This window comes from Arachis ipaensis, chromosome B5, assembly GCF_059453495.1.
Source record: "Arachis ipaensis isolate K30076 ecotype BB chromosome B5, ASM5945349v1, whole genome shotgun sequence".
In the NCBI taxonomy this organism is placed as follows: domain Eukaryota; kingdom Viridiplantae; phylum Streptophyta; class Magnoliopsida; order Fabales; family Fabaceae; genus Arachis; species Arachis ipaensis.
Window position 1 is genome coordinate 128,987,792 of NC_142440.1, and position 20,192 is coordinate 129,007,983.

At 37.3% G+C, this 20,192-nt stretch overlaps 2 protein-coding genes across 7 annotated transcripts; one reads left to right on the top strand and one right to left on the bottom strand.

Moving 5' to 3' along the window:
- The first annotated feature begins 991 nt into the window (after window positions 1-991).
- FLD (protein FLOWERING locus D-like protein) lies at window positions 992-9,751 on the top strand. Of its 2 annotated transcripts, XM_088486664.1 has the most exons (7): window positions 992-3,060; window positions 3,645-4,406; window positions 4,531-4,576; window positions 4,658-4,782; window positions 6,527-6,584; window positions 8,933-9,070; window positions 9,304-9,751. In XM_088486664.1, exons 1-5 carry the CDS (start codon window positions 1,278-1,280, stop codon window positions 6,556-6,558), a joined length of 2,748 nt encoding a protein of 915 aa, XP_088342790.1. In that variant the 5' UTR covers window positions 992-1,277; the 3' UTR covers window positions 6,559-6,584; window positions 8,933-9,070; window positions 9,304-9,751. The 2 variants fall into 2 exon arrangements, with proteins under 2 accessions (XP_088342790.1, XP_088342792.1); XM_088486666.1 differs by lacking the exon at window positions 4,531-4,576 and having other exon boundaries at window positions 1,032-3,060; window positions 3,645-4,426; window positions 4,645-4,782.
- Window positions 9,752-12,123: 2,372 nt separating this feature from the next.
- LOC107643911 (Pre-mRNA cleavage complex II protein family) lies at window positions 12,124-19,268 on the bottom strand. 5 transcript variants are annotated; one of them, XR_015883617.1, is made up of 11 exons: window positions 18,797-19,238; window positions 17,158-17,467; window positions 16,788-16,821; window positions 16,408-16,577; window positions 16,085-16,268; window positions 15,774-15,954; window positions 15,380-15,479; window positions 14,500-14,627; window positions 14,179-14,300; window positions 13,517-13,657; window positions 12,451-12,728 (listed from the first exon to the last, which is right to left on the bottom strand). XR_015883617.1 is itself a non-coding variant. In XM_016347660.3 (9 exons), exons 2-9 carry the CDS (start codon window positions 17,438-17,440, stop codon window positions 12,675-12,677), a joined length of 1,134 nt encoding a protein of 377 aa, XP_016203146.1. In that variant the 5' UTR covers window positions 17,441-17,467; window positions 18,797-19,268; the 3' UTR covers window positions 12,124-12,674. The 5 variants fall into 5 exon arrangements, 3 of the variants coding, with proteins under 3 accessions (XP_016203146.1, XP_016203147.1, XP_016203148.1); XR_002363443.2 differs by having other exon boundaries at window positions 12,340-12,728; window positions 13,517-14,300; XM_016347660.3 differs by lacking the exons at window positions 13,517-13,657; window positions 14,179-14,300 and having other exon boundaries at window positions 12,124-12,728; window positions 18,797-19,268.
- Between the last annotated feature and the right edge of the window lie 924 nt (window positions 19,269-20,192).

A 20,192-nucleotide genomic window follows, 5' to 3' on the forward strand; every position in this document is an offset into this window, starting at 1 on the left:
GAAGAACTTCAGAAAATGTGGAAAGGAAAGGAGGAATGCGTAACAGATATTTGGGAGTGACAAACTGAAGTAATAAGGCAAGGAAAGGAAAAACAAAGCGAAGTGTAACTACAATGGAGAATCGCGAAAGACAGGGACAAAATGGACTTTTTCCCATGCTTTCAAATCACCCATAAATGCACTTAATGGCAGTCGCGGATAACGAGGCAACAAGCGGCGATTCCCCAAATCGACGAAGCTATCTCGCGCATAAGAGACACGTCCCAATTACGAGCGACCGACCCCACGACGAAACAAAAGGCTCAGAACGCGCCAACAACGGTACTCCCGGCCCTAGCTGGCGCGTTGGGGGCACTGTTACGGCCCGGCCCGGCTAGCATAACGCCCCGATCCGTGCGTCCGACCCAACTGTGACATCGGACCCGAACCGGGGAACTGACTCGGACACCTGTCCACCTGTAACCCATCACAAGACAGCTGGGGAAGGAAGCTTCCAAGAAGGTGGGACTGTCCTCGTGGGACCCACCTCACTGACAGGGTATATATGGGAGGGCCCTACCCCTCCCCCACAGTACGTCACTATCCCTTAACTCTCACTGCCACTTATACGGTCTCTGACTTGAGCGTCGAAATCCTTTTTGCAAGTGGCTCCCCCCTTCTAAACACAACTGCTCGCGAGGTTGTGATGTCTGACTCTCCTCCCTCCTAGTCCACAGTCCAAAAGATCCGTCCGCTCACTATCAACAAAGCCGAATTCCCTTCGTCAATCACCCATTTAATCCACCCGGTCCGTTTGGCATCCGACCAACCGAACAAGAACAAAAGAACCTTGCAACAATGAAAAAGGAGTAGGGTGTAATTACCAATGTATATATAGAATATGATTGTAATTTTAATAGAAATAAAGACACGTGTCAATTGGAGAAATGCCAAAAACAGTTGAAAAATAGACAGGTGTTGAAATATGTGAAGGGTGTTACTGTTTTGCAATATAATAAATAGATAGATAAAAATAGATAGCGATTATTTACGAGTTAAAAATCCATCTCCGTGCCCAGTGGCGTTTCCAGTGTTTGAACCGCCGTTGGTCCGTCAGACATTGAACAATGGTGACGGCATACGGATGAGCTATTGAGCTACGTGGATACTGGAATTTCGGTCACAAACATGAAACAACACTTTTATTTCCATTATCTGTGAAATTCGTCCATCTTTGGAAGAGGAAGAAAAAAATAAGAAAAAATAAAAACCTTAAATTAAAATTATAGCACTACGAGATGGATTCCCCATCCGAATTTTCTTCCTTCCCCCCATCCCAGACCCAGTTGCCTCCTCAACAAAACCCTAACCCTATCGTTTTTTTGGATCCCAACTCCGATTCTTTCCCAAACTGGGCTGAAAACCCTAACCCTAACTTGCACAACTATCTTTCCTTCACCGTCCCGAAGAAGAGGAGGCGCGGCAGGTCCCAACGCAACCCGGCGTTGTTTCGCATCCCTCTCAACCCCAATGACGCTTCCAATTCTAACAACAACAACGGTTTCTCGTCTTCCGCTGCGGCAGTCCCCGTTTCGGCTCCTTTGTCGAAAGTCGTCATCGGAAACCCGCCGCCCCCGCCGCTGTCAATGTCGATGCAGTACTCGGTGCCTGACAATTCCGATGAGATTATTGTGATCAACAAGGAGCCGAAGACTGAAGCCTTGATTGCCCTCAGCGCCGGGTTTCCAGCCGATTCGCTAACCGAGGAGGAGATCGAAGCGGGGGTTCTCCCGGTCATCGGAGGGATAGAGCAAGTGAACTACACTCTCATTAGGAACCATATAATTGCCAAATGGCGCGAGAATGTGTCCCAGTGGGTCACGAAGGAGATGTTCGTTGACTACATACCTCAGCATTATCACGCTCTTCTTGACTCCGCTTATAACTACCTCGTCTCGCATGGATACATCAATTTTGGAGTTGCACCCTTAATTAAGGAAAAAATTCCGTTGGAAATGAGTAAACCGAGCGTGATCATCATCGGCGCTGGCCTGGCCGGATTGGCGGCTGCTAGGCAGCTGATGCGGTTTGGCTTTAAAGTAACGGTCTTGGAAGGGAGGAAGCGCGCCGGCGGACGAGTTTATACGAAGAAGATGGAGGGAGGGAATAGGGTGTGTGCAGCTGCGGATTTGGGCGGGAGTGTTTTAACTGGTACCTTAGGGAATCCTCTTGGCATTGTGGCAAGGCAGTTAGGTGATGTGCTTCATAAGGTAAGGGATAAGTGTCCACTTTATAGTCTCGATGGAAAGCCAGTTGACCCTGATATGGATGTAAAGGTGGAAAATGCGTTCAACCGTTTGCTTGACAAGGCAAGCAGGCTTAGACAGTTGATGGGGGAGGTATCTATGGATGTGTCCCTTGGTGCAGCATTGGAAACGTTTAGGCAAGTGTACAAGGATGCGGTGAATGATGAGGAGATGAACTTGTTTAATTGGCATCTAGCCAATTTGGAGTATGCGAATGCCGGTTTGTTGTCCCATCTTTCGCTAGCGTTTTGGGATCAAGATGATCCATATGATATGGGAGGGGATCATTGCTTTTTGCCTGGAGGAAATGGGAAGTTAGTTCAAGCTTTGGCTGAGAACGTGTCTATTCTATATGAGAAAACTGTACATACTGTTAGATACAGTGGTGATGGAGTGCAGGTTATTGCAGGAAATCAGGTCTTTGAGGGTGATATGGCATTGTGCACTGTTCCACTAGGAGTGTTAAAGAAGGGGTCCATCAAATTTATACCTGAGTTGCCTCAAAGAAAACTTGATGGAATAAAAAGATTGGGTTTTGGTCTACTGAATAAGGTTGCTATGCTTTTTCCTCATGTATTCTGGGAGACAGATCTTGACACTTTTGGACACCTTACTGATGATCCAAGTCGCCGTGGGGAGTTTTTTCTGTTCTACAGTTATGCCCCAGTTGCTGGTGGTCCACTGTTGATTGCTTTAGTGGCTGGGGAAGCTGCACATAAGTTCGAGAGCATGCCCCCAACAGATGCAGTCACACGTGTTCTTCAAATTCTCAAGGGTAACTCCATGAAAACTGTAACCTAGATTTCCATTCCCCTCATAATTAGATAGTAGATTTTCTGGATACCAATGGTACCTAAAAAAAGGGGAAAATGAACCACAAGATAAGAAGTTGCAAGTCTGTCTTCGAAATATTTCAAGCAGCTGGCATGATTTCCTGAGTTCCTTGTGTGCTTTTGGTTGGTCTATTTATTTTGTGCAAAATGTATAAAAAGCTAAACTGGATCATTGTTATAGCATGGAAACTCCACCACTAATTATATTGTTAAAGTTTATTTGCTATTTATGTAATTATAACATTTTCTTTAGTATATATTGACGAACCCACATATCCTTTTTTTTAGGGGGGGGGGGGGGGGGAAAAAGATTGTATTTGTGTAGGCTATATATAACATCCAATTCTTGGATCAATATCAGTTAGTATATCAGACCTTTTTGAATGTTTTCCACAGTAACCATTGTGAAGTTTGGCTTAAAACTATTCCTAATAAAGTATTTTATGAAAATGAGTCAAACGTTACTCAATTTTCATTACTGTTCTGTTTAGGATAAATTTATGACACATGCTTTGTCTGTGTGCAGGTATCTATGAACCAAAAGGAATTAGTGTTCCTGAACCTATCCAAACTGTCTGTACTAGATGGGGAAATGATCCTTTCTGCTTTGGTTCTTATTCTAATGTTGCAGTTGGAGCTTCCGGGGATGATTATGATATTTTAGCAGAAACTGTTGGAGATGGTAGACTTTTCTTTGCTGGGGAGGCAACCACTAGGCGCTATCCTGCTACCATGCATGGGGCTTTTCTTAGTGGTCTTAGAGAAGCAGCAAATATGGCTCACTATGCTGATATTCGATCCCGAAGATTGAAGGTTGATAGGGCTCCTTCAAATGCTTATTCTTGTGCTTCCCTTCTTGCGGACTTATTTAGAGAACCTGATATAGAATTTGGAAGCTTTTCTGCCATTTTTGCTCGGAAGAATGCAGACTCCAAGTCACCAGCAATCTTGCGGGTAACATTTAGTGAGCATAGAAAGAAGAGTCATGAAGTTGCAAAACAGGACCAACAACAGCACTCAAACAAATTGCTTTTTCAGCAGCTTCAGTCACATTTTAATCAGCAGCAGCAGCTTCATGTTTACACTCTACTATCAAGGCAACAGATTCTTGACCTAAGAGAAGTAAGAGGAGGTGATGAAATGAGATTGAATTACCTTTGTGAAAAGCTAGGAGTGAAGCTGGTGGGAAGAAAAGGCTTGGGGCCTAGTGGTGATTCTGTCATTGCTTCCATTAAAGCTGAAAGGGGCAATCGGAAACCTCTTTCAACATCTGCGATTATTAAACCAGGTGGGTGATAGTAGACATTAGTTGTCCAAGATTCTTTGCTTATTTTCCTCTTCTTTTTCTTTCCTTTTCTGTTTATGTGTGGATTCTTCTTCAAGGTAAATAATACTTCTCATTGTCTATAAAGGGGTATCGAAACTAAAAGCCGGCATTATTAAGCGAAAGCTAATCAGGTTTGTGACTAAATTGTTGATGTTTATTTATATTATTCATGTTCTGTTGGACATGACGATAACTCTAGTTGATTCTCACAGGAAGGCGAAAGTGGTGAAGAAAACCCATGGATCCTTGCTGCACACTAGCACAAATGTGGTGAATACAACTAACGTAACGGAAGAGAATAGGACAGATCAAGCACTTCCTGGAGTGCCTGTTTTAGGTAATTGTTTGTCCAAAATTCTTGATTAAATTATGATAATTACATTGCATTACGTTAAGTGCTGGCGCATAGAATGTGCTTTGTCAAAATGATTTGGCTTCTTTCTCATTCCCTAAAGCCATCAAAACTAGTGAACCAACTGGATCAAGGTTCTATGGCAAACCTGACAAACCTGACATTCATCAGCATCATCAGAACAATGCAAAAATAGATATGGAACAGATTCAGAGCTCAGCAAAACAGTCAACAAATAACACACATTTAAAGATAGTTAGCCCTATATGACACTGAGACATGCAACATAATTATTGTAGTAATTCTATTAAGCACTGTTTTACAAACGGATCCATAAAAAGGATTGAATTGAACCTCAAGGGGAGCTCTGGGCTTCCAAATAGGTCTATTAAGGTGGAAGCACTGAATGAGGTTCTGTTCAAGGAATGATTTAGGAACTGAAGGTGTGATTTGCAAGAAAACATTTCAGATTGATCTAAAGATCAAAACCTATTATTTGGGCTAAAAACAATGGATTTGAATTCAAAACACCCAAAAGAATAACTAATTTTCTGAGCTCCATATTCTTTTGATTTTAAAAGGAAGGGGAGGTGAAGTTACAAGAATAAATAGACTGCTGTACAATCTTTGCGTATGTTCTCATGAGATATGAGACTCATTCTGTTTGCTAGAGTTAAGGCCTGTAATCCTGTATGTATACTTAGGCTTTGAAATCGAACTTGATATTTGTTGCCCTTCCTATTTACTCTACCATTTTGCTATACCATGGAAAGATAAGGGGTCATAAGGCTAAACTGATCAGGTTCAAATTTAAATGGTCAGGGTACCATATTCCTTCCACCCCATCCTTCTGAGATTTGGAAAAAAATGCGAGAACATATTGGTAATTTTTAGAAATATCTAGTTGGTAGGGGCAAACATATGGATGAAGCTGCACGTGTGTTGCTGTTAAAGCTCATGTAAAACCCAGCCAGCTTCTTTTTCTTACTAATCACTTTGTTCAAGCAAATAATGTAATTATTTCCTTTTATTGGTCTTTTAGGGTGCCCCCAACTTTTAAGCATAAATGGGGTAATTTAGACATGGTATATGATAAGACACCGGAGTTTTGTTGATCCCACCTAGTGGTGGGGCAAAGCTTTGTTGTTCTAGTAGCTTCCTTGTTTTGGTTGCTTGATGCTTTGGATTATATGGTATCCTCCCCTTGTTGTACCTCACTTTAAATAATTATCTTTAGCAAATTTCTTTAGGTTTAATTGTTCTGTTAGCTTTTATAGTTTTATCAAATTTTTAATTAGGCCTTACAGTTTAAAAGTTTGTAATTGGATTCCTGTACTAGATAAAAATTTGTAATTAGATTCTTACTAATTATTTTTCAGAAAAAAATGCAATAATTCTAGAGTATTTTTTTTAGAATATTCCATAATTCATCCTACATGAAACACAAAAATGAATATTCCAAAAAATAGTTGTATTTTTAACAAAAGAAAATAGTTAGAGAAGGCCTAATTGGAATTTTTTTATCTAATATAAGGACTTAAGTACATACTTTTAAACTATAAGGACTTAATTAAAATTTGATAAACTATAAAGACCTATAGAGTATTAAAGCCTTTTTCTTATTGTATAACTAAAACTGTCAAGTGTACATGCATTATATTTATGTATGTCTTTTGTAGCTATGGTTTTTGTCAGTATGAATTACAAAACTAACTAAAGGTATTTCTAGGTAACACCCAAAGTGGCTTGTCAAATCCGTGAAGCGAGCACCTATATTCATCCAGGAGGTAAGACACCAAACATCACTAATTCTTATAGTCTTTCTTGTATATGATTTCCATTTTTAAAGGATTACCTTGTCACGTTAAGGGGGAGGAGTTCAATGAATTTCATTTTAAACTATAATGAAAAAGACCATAGAGAATAGAGAGTATGTTTGTTGAACTCCAAAAAAAGACTTCTTTTTCATCGTTTTGAATTTTTTTTTTATCATGTTTGGGTAATTTTTATGTAAGTGATTATGTGTTGTCCAAATTTTAAGTTTCTTTTCCTCTCCTTTTTATTTTTATTTTTTTTGAAAAGGTTTTTTGTTCGATGCACACATTAGTGTTTTTGCTTGATAAGTCAATAATATAAATAATAACGGTCTTTTTTTAGTAGTTTTATCACACAACAACAAAAACAAAGTCTTGTCCTAGTAGATGGGATCGAGTACATGGATCAAATGATGCAATTGAGTTCTATTATGTATTATGTCTACGGAGAGATCGTTTACATGTAGATCTCGTTTGATCACTTCATAGATAGCCTTTTTAGGTCTTCCGCTGCCTTTCACCCCTTGTTCATCCTCTATTTCATTCACCCTCCTGACTGGACGCTTTGTTGGTCTTCTTCTCACATGTCCAAACCACGTGAGACTCAATTCTACCATCTTTTTTATAATAGGTGCTATTCCAACTCTCTATTTTATATCTTCGTTCCTTATTCTATCCAAACGCGTATGAATACTCATCAATCTCAACATCTTTATCTCTGCTACACTTAACTTATGTTCGTGGTCCCTTTTAATCGTCCAACACTCTGTACTATAAAGTATAGCCGGTCTGATAGTAGTGTGATAGAATTTGTCTTTTAAGTTTTAAAGACATTTTTTTGTCACATAAAATTAGACGCACTCCGCCATTTTGACCAATCTGTTTGGACTCTAAAATTTATATCCTGTTCAATTTCTCCATTATCCTGTATAGTGCACTCAAGATACTTAAAACTTTTAACTTTTCGTAGGATGTGTTTTCCAATCTTCATCTCTGTATTAGGGTTTTCCCTTCGGCTGTCGAACTTACATTCTTTATATTCCATCTTGCTACGGCTTATGCGCTAGACCATATACTTCTAGAATTTCTCTCCATAACTCCAGCTTTTTATTTAGGTCTTCTATTGACTTTCTCATAAGAACAATATCATCGGCATAGGTGTAACTCAATACCAATAGGAAATTCCTCTGTCATACCACCTTGAGTCTTCGCACTAGTTGTAACCCTATCATACATATCTTTAATTGCGTGAATATATGCGATCTTTATTCTCTTCATTTCCAAAACCTTCTATGACCTCTATTGGCACCCTATCATACGCTTTCTCCATATTAATAAACACTATATGTAGATCCTTTTTATTATTACGATACCTCTCCATCATCCTTCTTAACATGTATGTAGGTTCGGTGGTGGATCTGCTTGGTATAAACCCAAATTGATTCTTTGTTACTTGTGTCTGTTGTCTCAATCTTCGTTCTATCACCTTTTTCCATAACTTCATGGTATGACTCATGAGCTTGATCCCTCTATAGTTTTCGCAATTTTGTATATCTCCCTTATTCTTGTAGATAGGTACCAAGGTGTTTTTTCTCCATTCATTTGGCATCTTCTTTAACCTTAAAATCTCATGTAAAAGCTTGATTAACCAACTGATGCCTTTTCTCCAAGGCCTTTCCAAACTTAAATCAGAATATTATCGGGTCCCAAAGTTCTGTCATTTTTCATCCGCTTTAGAGCCTCTTTTACCTCGAAGTCTCGAATCCTTCGATAGTCGATGGTAGTCGAAGTTTTGATTTTCTTCCCTCGTGCATAATCGACCAAGGTTCATCTGTCCTTCATTAAATTACTCATAGAAGTAGATTTTCCACCTTTTAATGATCTTCTCATCTTGAGCCAAAACCTCTTTATCTTTATCCTTTATGCACTTAACCTGATACAAGTTTCTTGTTCTTCTTTCACGGCTCTTTGCAATTCTATATATGCTTTTTTCTCTTTCCTTCATGCCTAAAGGCTGGTAGAGACTCTCATATGCTCGCCTTATATTTTTTCATGTTATCTGTATTGCGGCATAAACACCACTTTTTAAAGCACTTTTTTTGTCTTTATCTTTTTTGGTACACTCGCATTCCACCACCATGACTTCTTGTCTCTCGGTCCTATTCCTCTAGCTTCACCAAAACTATTTTTTGTCACACAGTTTTTTCCGTACAATCCAAACAAAACAAATTATCTTGAAATCTCTTTTCAGTTAAAACATTAATACGTAAATTGATTTTCACATAATCAATTATATAGTAAGTGTTGTTTTAAATCTTCAGGTGCAATTTCATTAGAGATCGTGATGACAATGTCACAGCGTGTTGGCTTTCAAATGAAAAAAGGGTATCTTTCTACGGGACATTGTTTTGTCAAGACAGGCACCAGTAGTATGTCAAATTTCATTCATCAACCTTGAGGTAGCTTTCTAGATCTAACTATGCTATGTGTATACCAAAATTAAGTCACCATTTAACTAATTCCTGTTCGAACACACATATACAAATATATGGTGGCTGATTTTTTATGTGTGCATAATATTTTTTTTATCTGATTTTGTGTTATCTAATTGATAAAATTGAAGATGGCCTCTTGCTAATAATACCTTTGGTGTTTTAATGCTGCTAACTCGCATCCCACAAAATATATGCAGCTAAGTAGCATCCTACTTTGAGGGTGGAAAAAATACCAAAACAAAACAAAAGGAGTCGCCCTTGATGAGAACCACAAGCTTACATCATAGTGAGCGTCAACAAATAAAACGGAGGAAGTAAAGGCAGGTGGGTGATGAAGCCAGTTTGTTTTTCTTTTTTAAGTGTGCAACTGGTGCTGGGGTGTTTCGGAGATGTGTATGAGATAGTTGGACAAATGAAGGGGGGAATAGTGGTTCTTCTAGAATACATCTCTCACCGTTTAAGTCAAAGTTCAATGATAATTTAGTCATTGGTATTTATTCCATAGCAAATGTTAGGATTAAAGAAGTGTGTGCTCCATTTCCATAGTAGGGATTCGATAATTTTTTTTCCCTGTATGTAAGGATTTGATTAATTTTTAACCGATAGAAACTTGATTGCAATTAAATTATGATTAATTCTGTATAATATTTTTCTTTGGCCGGAGTAATAGATACTTTTTCACTATCATACTTTTCACAATCTCTTCTATTTTTGTTGACTGAACTTTTTGCAGCCTTGCTAATACAATAAAATCATGGCGTCTCCTTAACAAACAATTGGAAAGTAAAACTAGGCATGGATGAGCTTGATCAACTTGTCAAAGAAAAGGGCATAATAATGGATCAATCTTGACCTGCATCAACCTATTCAACCTATTTTTACTTCTACATCGTCGCTGAAACACATTGCATCCTCAATATTAGAGTGTTCTTTTTCTCTTTAATAAAACTAGATCCCCATCACGTTCAGCAACATAGAACCAAAACTATAGGACAACCTAAGTGAGCATAATACGATGGAAGTTGTAAGCTGTGTTCGAGGGAAAGTTATTGTCTATTGTTGGCTTTTATAGTAGACAACTGGGGACTGAGAGGCGGTAGCTTAACCTGTGACGAATGTCAGCGGTTTGAGTTTGCTTATCTTCAACTCGTGAACTTACCCGATAAGATGCTCTCTGGCATATGCGTCTGAAATTCTACACCCCAAAAGTTCAAAACATTTGAATTTAAAAGAGTTTTGCTAATTCAACAAGGGAGAATGAAGTTGAGAACCAATAATTTAGAAACGTTTGACTATTTTATTGAAATTCTACACCCAATAGTTGACAATCAATAAGACAATAACCCCCTTTTATTTTCTTACGCATCCACAACCTATAATTCCTTTCTTGCCCACTGTATCCTCTCACTCTTACACACCCATAATGTAACCTCTTTTTACCCTTTACTATTTCATTGTGCAAATAGAAGTTGCATATTGACTCTGGAAATTTTCATTGGTATGTTGGGTACATGACTTCTATGGTTTAGTACACGGCCTATGTTCTAGCCAAAAAATTATAAGGTTGCTCACATTTGTGTTGTGAATTTGTAGGAATTTAGAATTTCATTGTACAAAAAAATAAGTTGGATATTGATTCTGGGAATTTTAGTTGCTACTGTTAGAGGGTACATGGTTCATGTGGCCTCCGAAGAATTGAAAGGTCGGCTCTGATGGCAAATCCCGTTGCCCGCGGGTATGATTAATCTGGAAAACATTATTGAGGTTTGTAACTAGTTTAATTTCTTGTATAACTAAATTTGTGAAAAAATATATATTGATAGTTTTCTAGCACACAGAGGTAATAAATAAGTTAAATGCGAGCATGATATTGTGTTGTAAATTTGTAGGAGTTTAGAATTTCATTGTGCGTATAGAAGTTGGATATTTATTCTGAGAATTTTGGTTGCTGGTGTTGGAGGGTTTGTGCTCCTCCTTCTCACTGGGTTGGTCATTGCCCATGTGTCAGCTGGATGAATTGAGAGCTCGGCCTTCATGGCAAATCCCATGGCTCGTGGGTATGCTAAATTGAAGAAAGAAAGTTGGGACGACAGCGCAACTTGCTGAGGGCATAATAAAGAGGAAAAAACTTGCAACACAGCATGTTTGGCAAGTAATTAGCTAATGTTGTGGACTTGTGGTGCGAGTTTGTATAGTTTGTTGTATGTATGCAGGGTTGGCTTTACGTTTGACTTTGTTCTGATAGTTAGTTGCTGGTAATTGCTGATAATAGTTGTGCCAACTAAGTGATATTGTGGAATTTAGAGTTATTTTGTTGCAAACAAGAATTTGATTTTATTTTGGATTTGTTTAGTTTCTTCCTAGAGTGGCCACTGGCCACGGCCTCCCATGTACATTTGATGTCCATGCATTATACAAGGTTGAAAGCACTACCCTCCCCATGGCACCTTGCATGGGCCATGCCATTTTTGATTTTGAAACATCAACAAGCCTCGTAGTTTGTAACCTATTTGCATAACTTGTAACGACCATTTATTGTATTTATAACTAGTGGAAAATACTAATACCAAAAATAAAACTAGCGGAAAATGCATATATGCAGTTAAGGAAATCCAAATATAATTAAACTACTTTGGAAGAGTGTTGTTGGTTTACTTGATGTTGATTTCATAATTCTAATGGTTGATAAAATAAGGAAAACAAAATCAGCATCATCAAGCCTCAAAAAGTCAAAATCCTATAACAGGTTGCAGAACTTGTAACTACCAACTATGATGTTTGTAACCGATAACAAACATATGTATATGTATACAGTTAATAAAATGCAAACCTGAATGGATATCTCGTTTGGCTATAAATATAAAATACCAATGAAAACCAACCAAGTCTAGGAGTAAGTTTGATGTAGACATTGATAAAACAAATTATCTTTATAATTATAATTATATAAATCAAATGTGAGGGGTGTTCTGGGAACTACTCAGAAATATATATGCAAGATGTTGTGTTGGCCCTAATTTGCAATTGAAGTTTACACATGATCAATATAATGAGATTAGGTGTTTAGGTAACACAATCGATAAATAACACAACTCCACTCTCAATCTTCAACCATGAATAACACAACTCCTTGGCTTTAAAACCCTAGGAAAAGGAAAATATTACTTACAAATATGAATCGTTATCAACGTCATAGTTCCCCAAACATATTCATCTCTAATTCAACTCATCAGTTTAGCTACTAAAGTTTCTGGTTCTTATCATTGGTAAAGTAAATAATAAATAGCTTGCAAGCTTTATGCAAGACAATTATTGCTAAACGGAATTCAGAACACTAGTAAGGCAATCCAATTTTCTATTACTATATTTCAAAGAAACGAATTAGCATCCCAATTCCCAAAGTTGTTATAATTTTCTACCTAGGAAACAAACTCTCAATCGAACACACATAATTATTATCCTGGGAGATTGTTCCATGGAAAAGGAAGCATCTACAGTAATCAAGACGTCTAGTACTGCTATGTTACTGCAATGGTCGTCTTTACCAACTCAAGACGATAACTATTAACTAGCTTGTGGTCAAAGCATTCGCTGTCATGTAAGGTGATATGCATCCATACACCTGAAAAGGAACCATGATTGTTCAGTCGGGGGAACAACATTGCATCGGTAAAGAGTGGTAAAAGTGAAACAGAAAAAATAATAGAAAAAAATAAAAATAAAAATATTCTGATATACCCAATGCATGAAAAACTCTAAAAATAATAAAATAAATTCTTTGCTCCAAACATTTTGAAAATTGTCAAAATAACCTCAACCGTTAATTTTTTGACGGTTAATAGTTATTCAACTTTTTTTCCAATTCTAACCCTAATTCTCATAATCAATTCCTTATCACCGTCATCATCATCATTAATTTTTCTCTCTATCATCATCACCACCCCCCACCAACATCCATTACGACGAGTGATGGAGGAGGCAGAGATGGTTGCGGCAGCAACAAATGGGGGAGGAGGCAGATGCGACGGTGGCACATGGTGAAAGAGAAGATAATGGTTGTAGCGAGTGGTGGAAGCGGCCGAGATGGTTGCCGCGATGGGCAATGGTGGAGGAGGCAGATGCAATGGCAGTGCATGGTGGATGAAAGAGGCAGGGGAGATGATGGTGGTGGTGTTGGTGGTGTGTGTGGGCGTGGAGTTTGGAAAGAGGATGGTGTGGAAGAGAGGAAGGAAGGGTGAATTGGATTTTATGGGTAAAATTGGAAAAGAAGATTTGACTAATTGTTGATCATAAAAAAATTCAATAAGGGTAGAATTGATACTTATCAAAAACATTAGGGACAAACTTGAAACAAATTAGATGTCAAGAATATTTTCGAAAACATTAGAGAAAAAAAAAAGTAAACTTTACCCCTTTTTTATTAAAATTTCTGCACGTGGTAACGCTAAGCGAAACCCAAAATAAGAGCACTAACTTAAGTAAAACCTGTGCTTCTAATCACAAAGAACCATAGGTGATTAGTGATAAGTGATGACTGTATCCTAGTTGTGTCTGAATGAATAGAAAACAATGGTCAGAAATAACATGTAAGTTTTGGAATTTGGATTTTATCATGTTCAAAATGAATATCACCTGTTAATAATATTCACATGTCCACTAATTTTTGTTATTTAGAAGAAAGTGTTAAAATGATACTCTTTGGTCCCAAATAATTGTCAAGTTATAATTACGCATGTGAATTAAAGAAATGAAAAAAATCTTGATTTTAGATAGAAGTAAACTAATCGTGACAAAATTATCCTTGTTAAATTTGTTTTTCTTATACTTGCTCTCTTTTGCTACTTAATTCTCTTGCTTTCATTTAGAAAAATGAACTATTGCTGTCTAGTTTTCCAAAATGGTCACTTATTTTGTACCAAAATCAAACTTTATAAATGGACAATTTGGGACTAGAGGGAGTAAGCAAGGTTGTCATATTCATTTTGAACATGAAAGTATTCAAATCCCTTTTAACACCTGAAAAATAACGTGATATTAAAAATACTCTATAATCATTAAGAGATGGACATCACCAATCATTTCCAGTCCCACCCACAAGGCCACAACCTCATGACAAGAAATAGGAAACCATTCTGGCGTAGTTCCTTTTCTAATATTTAGCACATCACATTTTAACAACTAATTACTTCTTTTCCTATAAGAGAACAAAGGGAAAGAACGCGAGTTAGATTACACGTTTGAGAATGTGCCTTACGTTTCTATAAGTTAAGAAAGAATACGATAACAATCAAGCCTTTTCTTATTCTAGGCAAAGTTGGCTATCCGAGTCAAATGTCGCCACATGATTATTATTTAATGTTAAGAAAACAAAAGGATATAAAAGTGTGTCTTACTTGCAATAAAGAGGTAGGAATTTGTATATAGCCCTGTAGGAGGAGGTTGACCCTTTCTAGAGAACTATGCGGCACAGGTGTAATCACATAGAGCACACCTCTGACTGTGTCAATTCCCCTCACAATCCCTGGATGGAAATCAAGCAGGTGTTTAATAGTGAAAAAATTTAGGGTCTGTTTTGTTTGGAATTTTGTTCTGTTTTTTATTTTTAGTGTTCTTTTGTTTTCAAGATTTAGCTGAGGAATAAAAAAGTGAATACAATAAAATCTTATTTTCTATTTTCACATTTTTATTTGCAAAATATTCAAAACAAAAACATTGAAAGAAAAACAAGCCTTTAATATTATCTCAAATTATATTAACTAGGAAAAATACTTATTTATCCAATGCATAACCACTAATGGTCTATAATAGTGTGTAATAGTCACTGGTTGAAAGAAACACTTTGAGAGGAATATCACTTGTTATTCTTTTATCTTATGCATTTGTTTTAGTATGATAGTCACATGTGAGAGATTCGTTAACACATGATCTTAAAAATGTAACAACAGAATATGAGATATAATGGAACTAACCCCCAGAACTCCTATCACGATATTTGTGTGCCACAGACCCACCAAAAGTTTGAAACTGATATCAAGTTCAATAATCCATTTCATCTTTTAATCAAGATTCATGTATCAGAGTTTTTCTTTTCATTTACAAGGCATCAGAAGTTTTCCAGTTGTATAGATAGTAAACATGCAGAATCAGGGGCTTTCCACTTGTTTCCTACTACCAACATCTAAATAATAAATTTCATGTTAGTAGTTTTTCAGTAAATGACCCTCCATAATGAGGAACATTTTGGAATTTGGAGACAAGTCTAAAATAACCTACCAAGACCAAGACACCAAGGTAAACTTTCAGGTTCTTCAGAATCAACTGCTAAGCCAACAATACTAGCATTCAAACTGTAGAATATTTCAGAGCTTCGGACCTGCAAAAACATAGTAAAACAATAAGAAAACAGGCTTTAGGTCTGGAAATGAAATGAATCAAATACACAGAAGAAAGTTCAGAACACAAAAATGGTGGCTGGCTAGTAATGAGACCCTGCCATTGTCGGGTTTAGGAAATGTTGGATGAAAACAGCCTTATCTTGAGAGCAAAGAGGTTGTTAGTGAAACTACAACCCATGAATATTCAAGTCAAAAGGCAGCAACATTCCTATTGCAAGAAACCATGAACCTAAATTAGAATTAGACATACAAGGAATCAAACTGGATCCAACCTCACAATGAAGATGTCGAATCTTTATGCTTGCAATGGGAACTTCATAAGGGCAGTGAGAGGCCAAGGAATTTGCAAGTTCTTTGATAGTAGAAATATCTGAATCACCAGGGAAGCACTGTCTAAAATAAGCCATTATTCGTAAATCACGCAAGAGATGTGCATCCTTTTGAACAAGCACCCTGTGGAAACAAACACATGATATACTATCAAACTTGATGCATAAGAGACTAAGAGATCAAAATAAAAGGCCAAACTAGCAGCATCAGCAACGAAAACAATCAATAAATTTCTAATCAGACTTAGACTTACGATCTATTGAATGAGTCTTGCCGAGCTGACTTTATCTCGATTAAGTCAATTGTTCCATCATGTTCCCTATCTAACCAGAATTCTCCAGCAGGTAAATTCTTATTTGTGGAGGATATGCCTATCTTAACAACTTGTGTGGGGCAAATATGTTTCAACATATCCACCAATATGTCATAACCAATGCCTGGAAATCGAGATAAATGCAAAACCCAGCTAAGTGTCATAAAAATATTATTCTAACATGTATGCAGCCCTAAGAAAAAGTCAGATTATGCAGCCCTAAGAAAAAGTCAGATTAATAACTGAAAATTAAACGGGTTTACCTTTCACCCAGCCAGGAGTGTTCACGATAAGAGGCACCAGAGTCCCAGGAGAATTTTCTTCTTCATCAAACATGTAATACTCCCTCCGGTAGTAATCAAATATGGAAAATACATAATTTAAGTATGTTGATGGATCTCTTTTAGAAGAAACATCACCAAAATAAAGGCACCTACAAATAAATGGCAGGTAGTAAGTCAAGAAGTCCAATTAATTGCTTCATATCAACAAAAGGCAAGAATAACTAATACATGAAGAACATTAATTTTTCAAATCCAAAGAAACATTACATTACAACATGCAAAACAAACAAATAAATAAAACAAAAAAGAGATATTAAGTTCCCAAAATATTAAGATAAAGAAAATAAAACACTTCGTACCTCTCCGGTGTTTTCAGGCATGGAGTTGTCAAATCTAAAATAATAGGTAGGAAAAGAAGAGCAAGAAATAAGCTATTATGAATCAATACTAATAACAATTAAATTACACAGGAACAATCAAAGATTGTGGCTGACAAAACTATCCATGAAAGAAAGAGAAAAACTGCCACTATACGCTTGATTCATTTGACAATGTATCCAAAATATAGGTATTTTTATTAGCAAAAACATGATCCTTCATGTACTTTTGGTTTTTTATTCTTCCATAGATAACTTTCAGCCAAATGTTATTTTGTGTAACCTCAGTAACTCAATAATATTAATAATAATAAAAATGGAAGGACGGATGAGGAAATATCTTTGATCATACCTGAAGTGACTTTGTCAACAATGGTGAGAGAGAGAAAACCAGGAGGAGTGAACTCAGGCTGGCCGACATCGGTGTCGAGGTAAGCAACCTTGGCGTAGGAACACATGCCATTCTGCAACATCACATTCATGAGATGGCGGGAAAACGTTGTCTTCCCACAATTCTTGGCGCCACAAATCAAAACAATAGGAGGAGGGCTCCACTTTGACACGATAAACTCCACCGCGTCCGACCATTCTCCTGGTATGTATATCTCCGTCAAAGGGCTCTCATTCGATCTCATCTTCAAGTTTCTGGAGTATGGATGACACTGTTCACGCTGCCAAGTTTAGACTATGTCCATTGGGATAAGGTACTAAAATATCAATCTTGGAAAAATAATGTTTGAGAAAATTGGGTAAATCACCAAAAATTCCCTCAAGATTTAGGCACCGACAAAAATATCACTGAAAGATTAAAAGGACAAACTACCATAGTTATCATAACCGAACCGGTCAGACTACTAGGTCATTGGTTGAACCGGTTAACCCGGTGTCACTTAAATAATCAAATGTCCAGAGATTAATCAAGAAAAAGAGAAATCCTGAATATTAAAGTTATAATATAAAGGCTGAAATTATGACTTTTTTGTTTTCCAGGAAATATTTCATTGGAAAATAAACTAATATAGCAGCATTCCAATATTTTTTTGTGGAGATGAACATTCCTCTAGAAAAGCCTAAGTCACATCCATAAATCCAAAGAGGGTGGTGAGGAGCAAAACAACTACAACAACCGGCAGCAACAGGACGAAAAGATACAACCAAAGCAAGAATACAAAACGCAGATCAACCAACACAAAACAAAGTAACTAGTAATCACTCCTAACACAAAAAAAATCCACTAGCTACTGGCACGAAACAAAACAGCTTCAATGATCAATTATCCTGTCTTTCCTGCCTCGTTTCCATGACTCCTTATAAAACGAAATCAGTTCATCGCCTGTACATTCACAGATTCATTGTTGAATATTTTCTTGTTTCTAGTTTTCCATACAGTCACTCTCTCTTGTTTTGCACTTTTTAGCATCTTTGTTTTAAAGATGCAAAGGAAAACAAAAGGGCCAAAGAACAGAACTTGGAAGACCCTTCCTGAATGAAAAACAAGACAAATATAACAAGAAAAACTTCAACTCAAATGAAAATTCCATGTTGAAACTTAAAACTGCTAGAACCTTCCCATTTTCTCTCTTTTAAAAACAAACTCTTGTTTATTACCACTGACCTCCAAATCAAACTATTGCAAAGTGATTAATCCACTGAGGAAATTAAAGAGTGCTACACAACACCAGAAGAAGACCTTTTTATTGAACCTTCATCATTTGATTATCAAGCTAGGAAACAAATTTTTTAGTGTTAATGAAAATGTCTTTTGCTCTATTATCTGTTTCTCCAACTTTAGTATACAAGCCTCAAGAAAGGAAAAAGAACAAAGAGAACAACAAACTAAATCAATTAGTTTTACATACAAAAACAATTCATCTAAACCTATACAAATTAAATCAATCAGTTTTACATACAAATACAATTACCATCAATACATTAAAATAGCAAAAATCCAGTATAAAAAATTAATAAGAATAACTAAAAACCAGACTCACCTACACTACAGTGCAGAAGCAGAAAGTCAGAAACAGAATCAGGGACGGTTTTCCAACTTGAGGCCGCTGCAGTGTTGGCCCGTTGCAGAGCAGGCCACCGGCGAGAGAGAGCAGAGCTTCGAAGAGGAGCAGAGCAGAGCCAGCAGAGGAGCCAACACGATGACGACGGAGGAAGCAGAGGCAGAAGAGGCACGAGGCGGAGGCAGGCGAGGAACGGCGGAGCCAAGGTGGCCGGGACAACAAAGACGAAGAAGGCAGAGGCGAGCAGACACTGGCGGCGCCGAGACGACGCAGAGGAGCCGGCGAGGGGAGGGACGAGTGACGTCCTCCGTTGGCTGCCGTTGTGGTCGGCGGTGAACGTTCGGAACTGCGGTGAGTGAGGTAGAGAGGTGAGAGTGAGTGAATCTGTGATTCTTGGGAGAGAGTGTGCTGAGACTTTAGGTTGGGGCCTTGGGGTTGCCGTTGGGAAATTAGGGTTTTTTGTTTGTTTTTTTTTTGAAAAAAATTCGGCCGCTGACAATTACTTCGAAAGATAACGAGATTCTTAAAAAAAATATTTTTTTTGGCTCCTGATCTTTATTTTTATGGGACTGATTAGTCCTTGTAAAAAAAGTCAATATATTTCTTTTGGCATATGAGTTAATCAGTCCCATTTTTTTTTGTTAAGAATCTCGTTGTCCTCTCGAAATACTTATAAGGAGTTGGGGGTTGGGTATTCATTCTCTTTTTTTTTAAACTAGAACAGCGTAGTATTAAAAGTTTTTTTCTAAAAAAAATAAACCGGTCCGAATTTCAAAAACTGACCAATTCACCAATTTTCATGAAATCTACACGGGTCAAATCGATTATCACCGATTTTGATGCAAGACCAGTCCTAATCCTATATCCTATCCTATAATCCTATAACTATCCTTTAAAAGAAGGTTTATTCGGGAGTGGAAATCCAACGTGGCATGTTCTAGATTCATTCAAAACAATTCCTTCCTTTTATATCAAACTCATCTCTCCCATTCTGCGTCATTGTTGTCACTTGCCACAAATGCAATAATTGAGCATGAAATTTTAAATTTTGAATTTTAATTTCAAAATCAAAATTGAAAAAGAGATTCATTCTCGTCATTTACGTTCTCCTTCCATTCTCATTTTCTATTTTTCTTTCTTCTTCTTCATCATCATCATTAGTTCCTCCTCCTCCTCTTCAGTTCGTTTCTCCGTTCTCTAATACTATTTTTCGATCTCTTTTTCTTCTTTAGCTTTTTTGTTCCTAATCTAACTTGAAGGTGGAGATTATAGAGTTTCAAAATAGTTGATGTCACTGTACCTAATGGCTCCAACCTTCAGGGGAGTCGTGGTGGTGGAAGAGACAGCAGCGGTGGTAGTAGGGGTTATGAAGGTG

Bases quoted from the DNA above. Each gene is read 5' to 3' on its own strand.
- LOC107643911 (XM_016347660.3), bottom strand. From the start codon at position 17,440: ATGAGATCGAATGAGAGCCCTTTGACGGAGATATACATACCAGGAGAA. The intron at 15,480-15,773 runs GTTGGATCCAGT...ATGTTTTTGCAG, and splicing joins TTCGACATCTTCATTGTGAG to GTCCGAAGCTCTGAAATATT. The intron at 12,729-14,499 runs GTAAGACACACT...GTTCCTTTTCAG, and splicing joins TTCCTACCTCTTTATTGCAA to GTGTATGGATGCATATCACC.
- FLD (XM_088486664.1), top strand. From the start codon at position 1,278: ATGGATTCCCCATCCGAATTTTCTTCCTTCCCCCCATCCCAGACCCAG. The intron at 3,061-3,644 runs GTAACTCCATGA...GTCTGTGTGCAG, and splicing joins TGTTCTTCAAATTCTCAAGG to GTATCTATGAACCAAAAGGA. The intron at 4,783-6,526 runs GTAATTGTTTGT...AGGTATTTCTAG, and splicing joins TCCTGGAGTGCCTGTTTTAG to GTAACACCCAAAGTGGCTTG.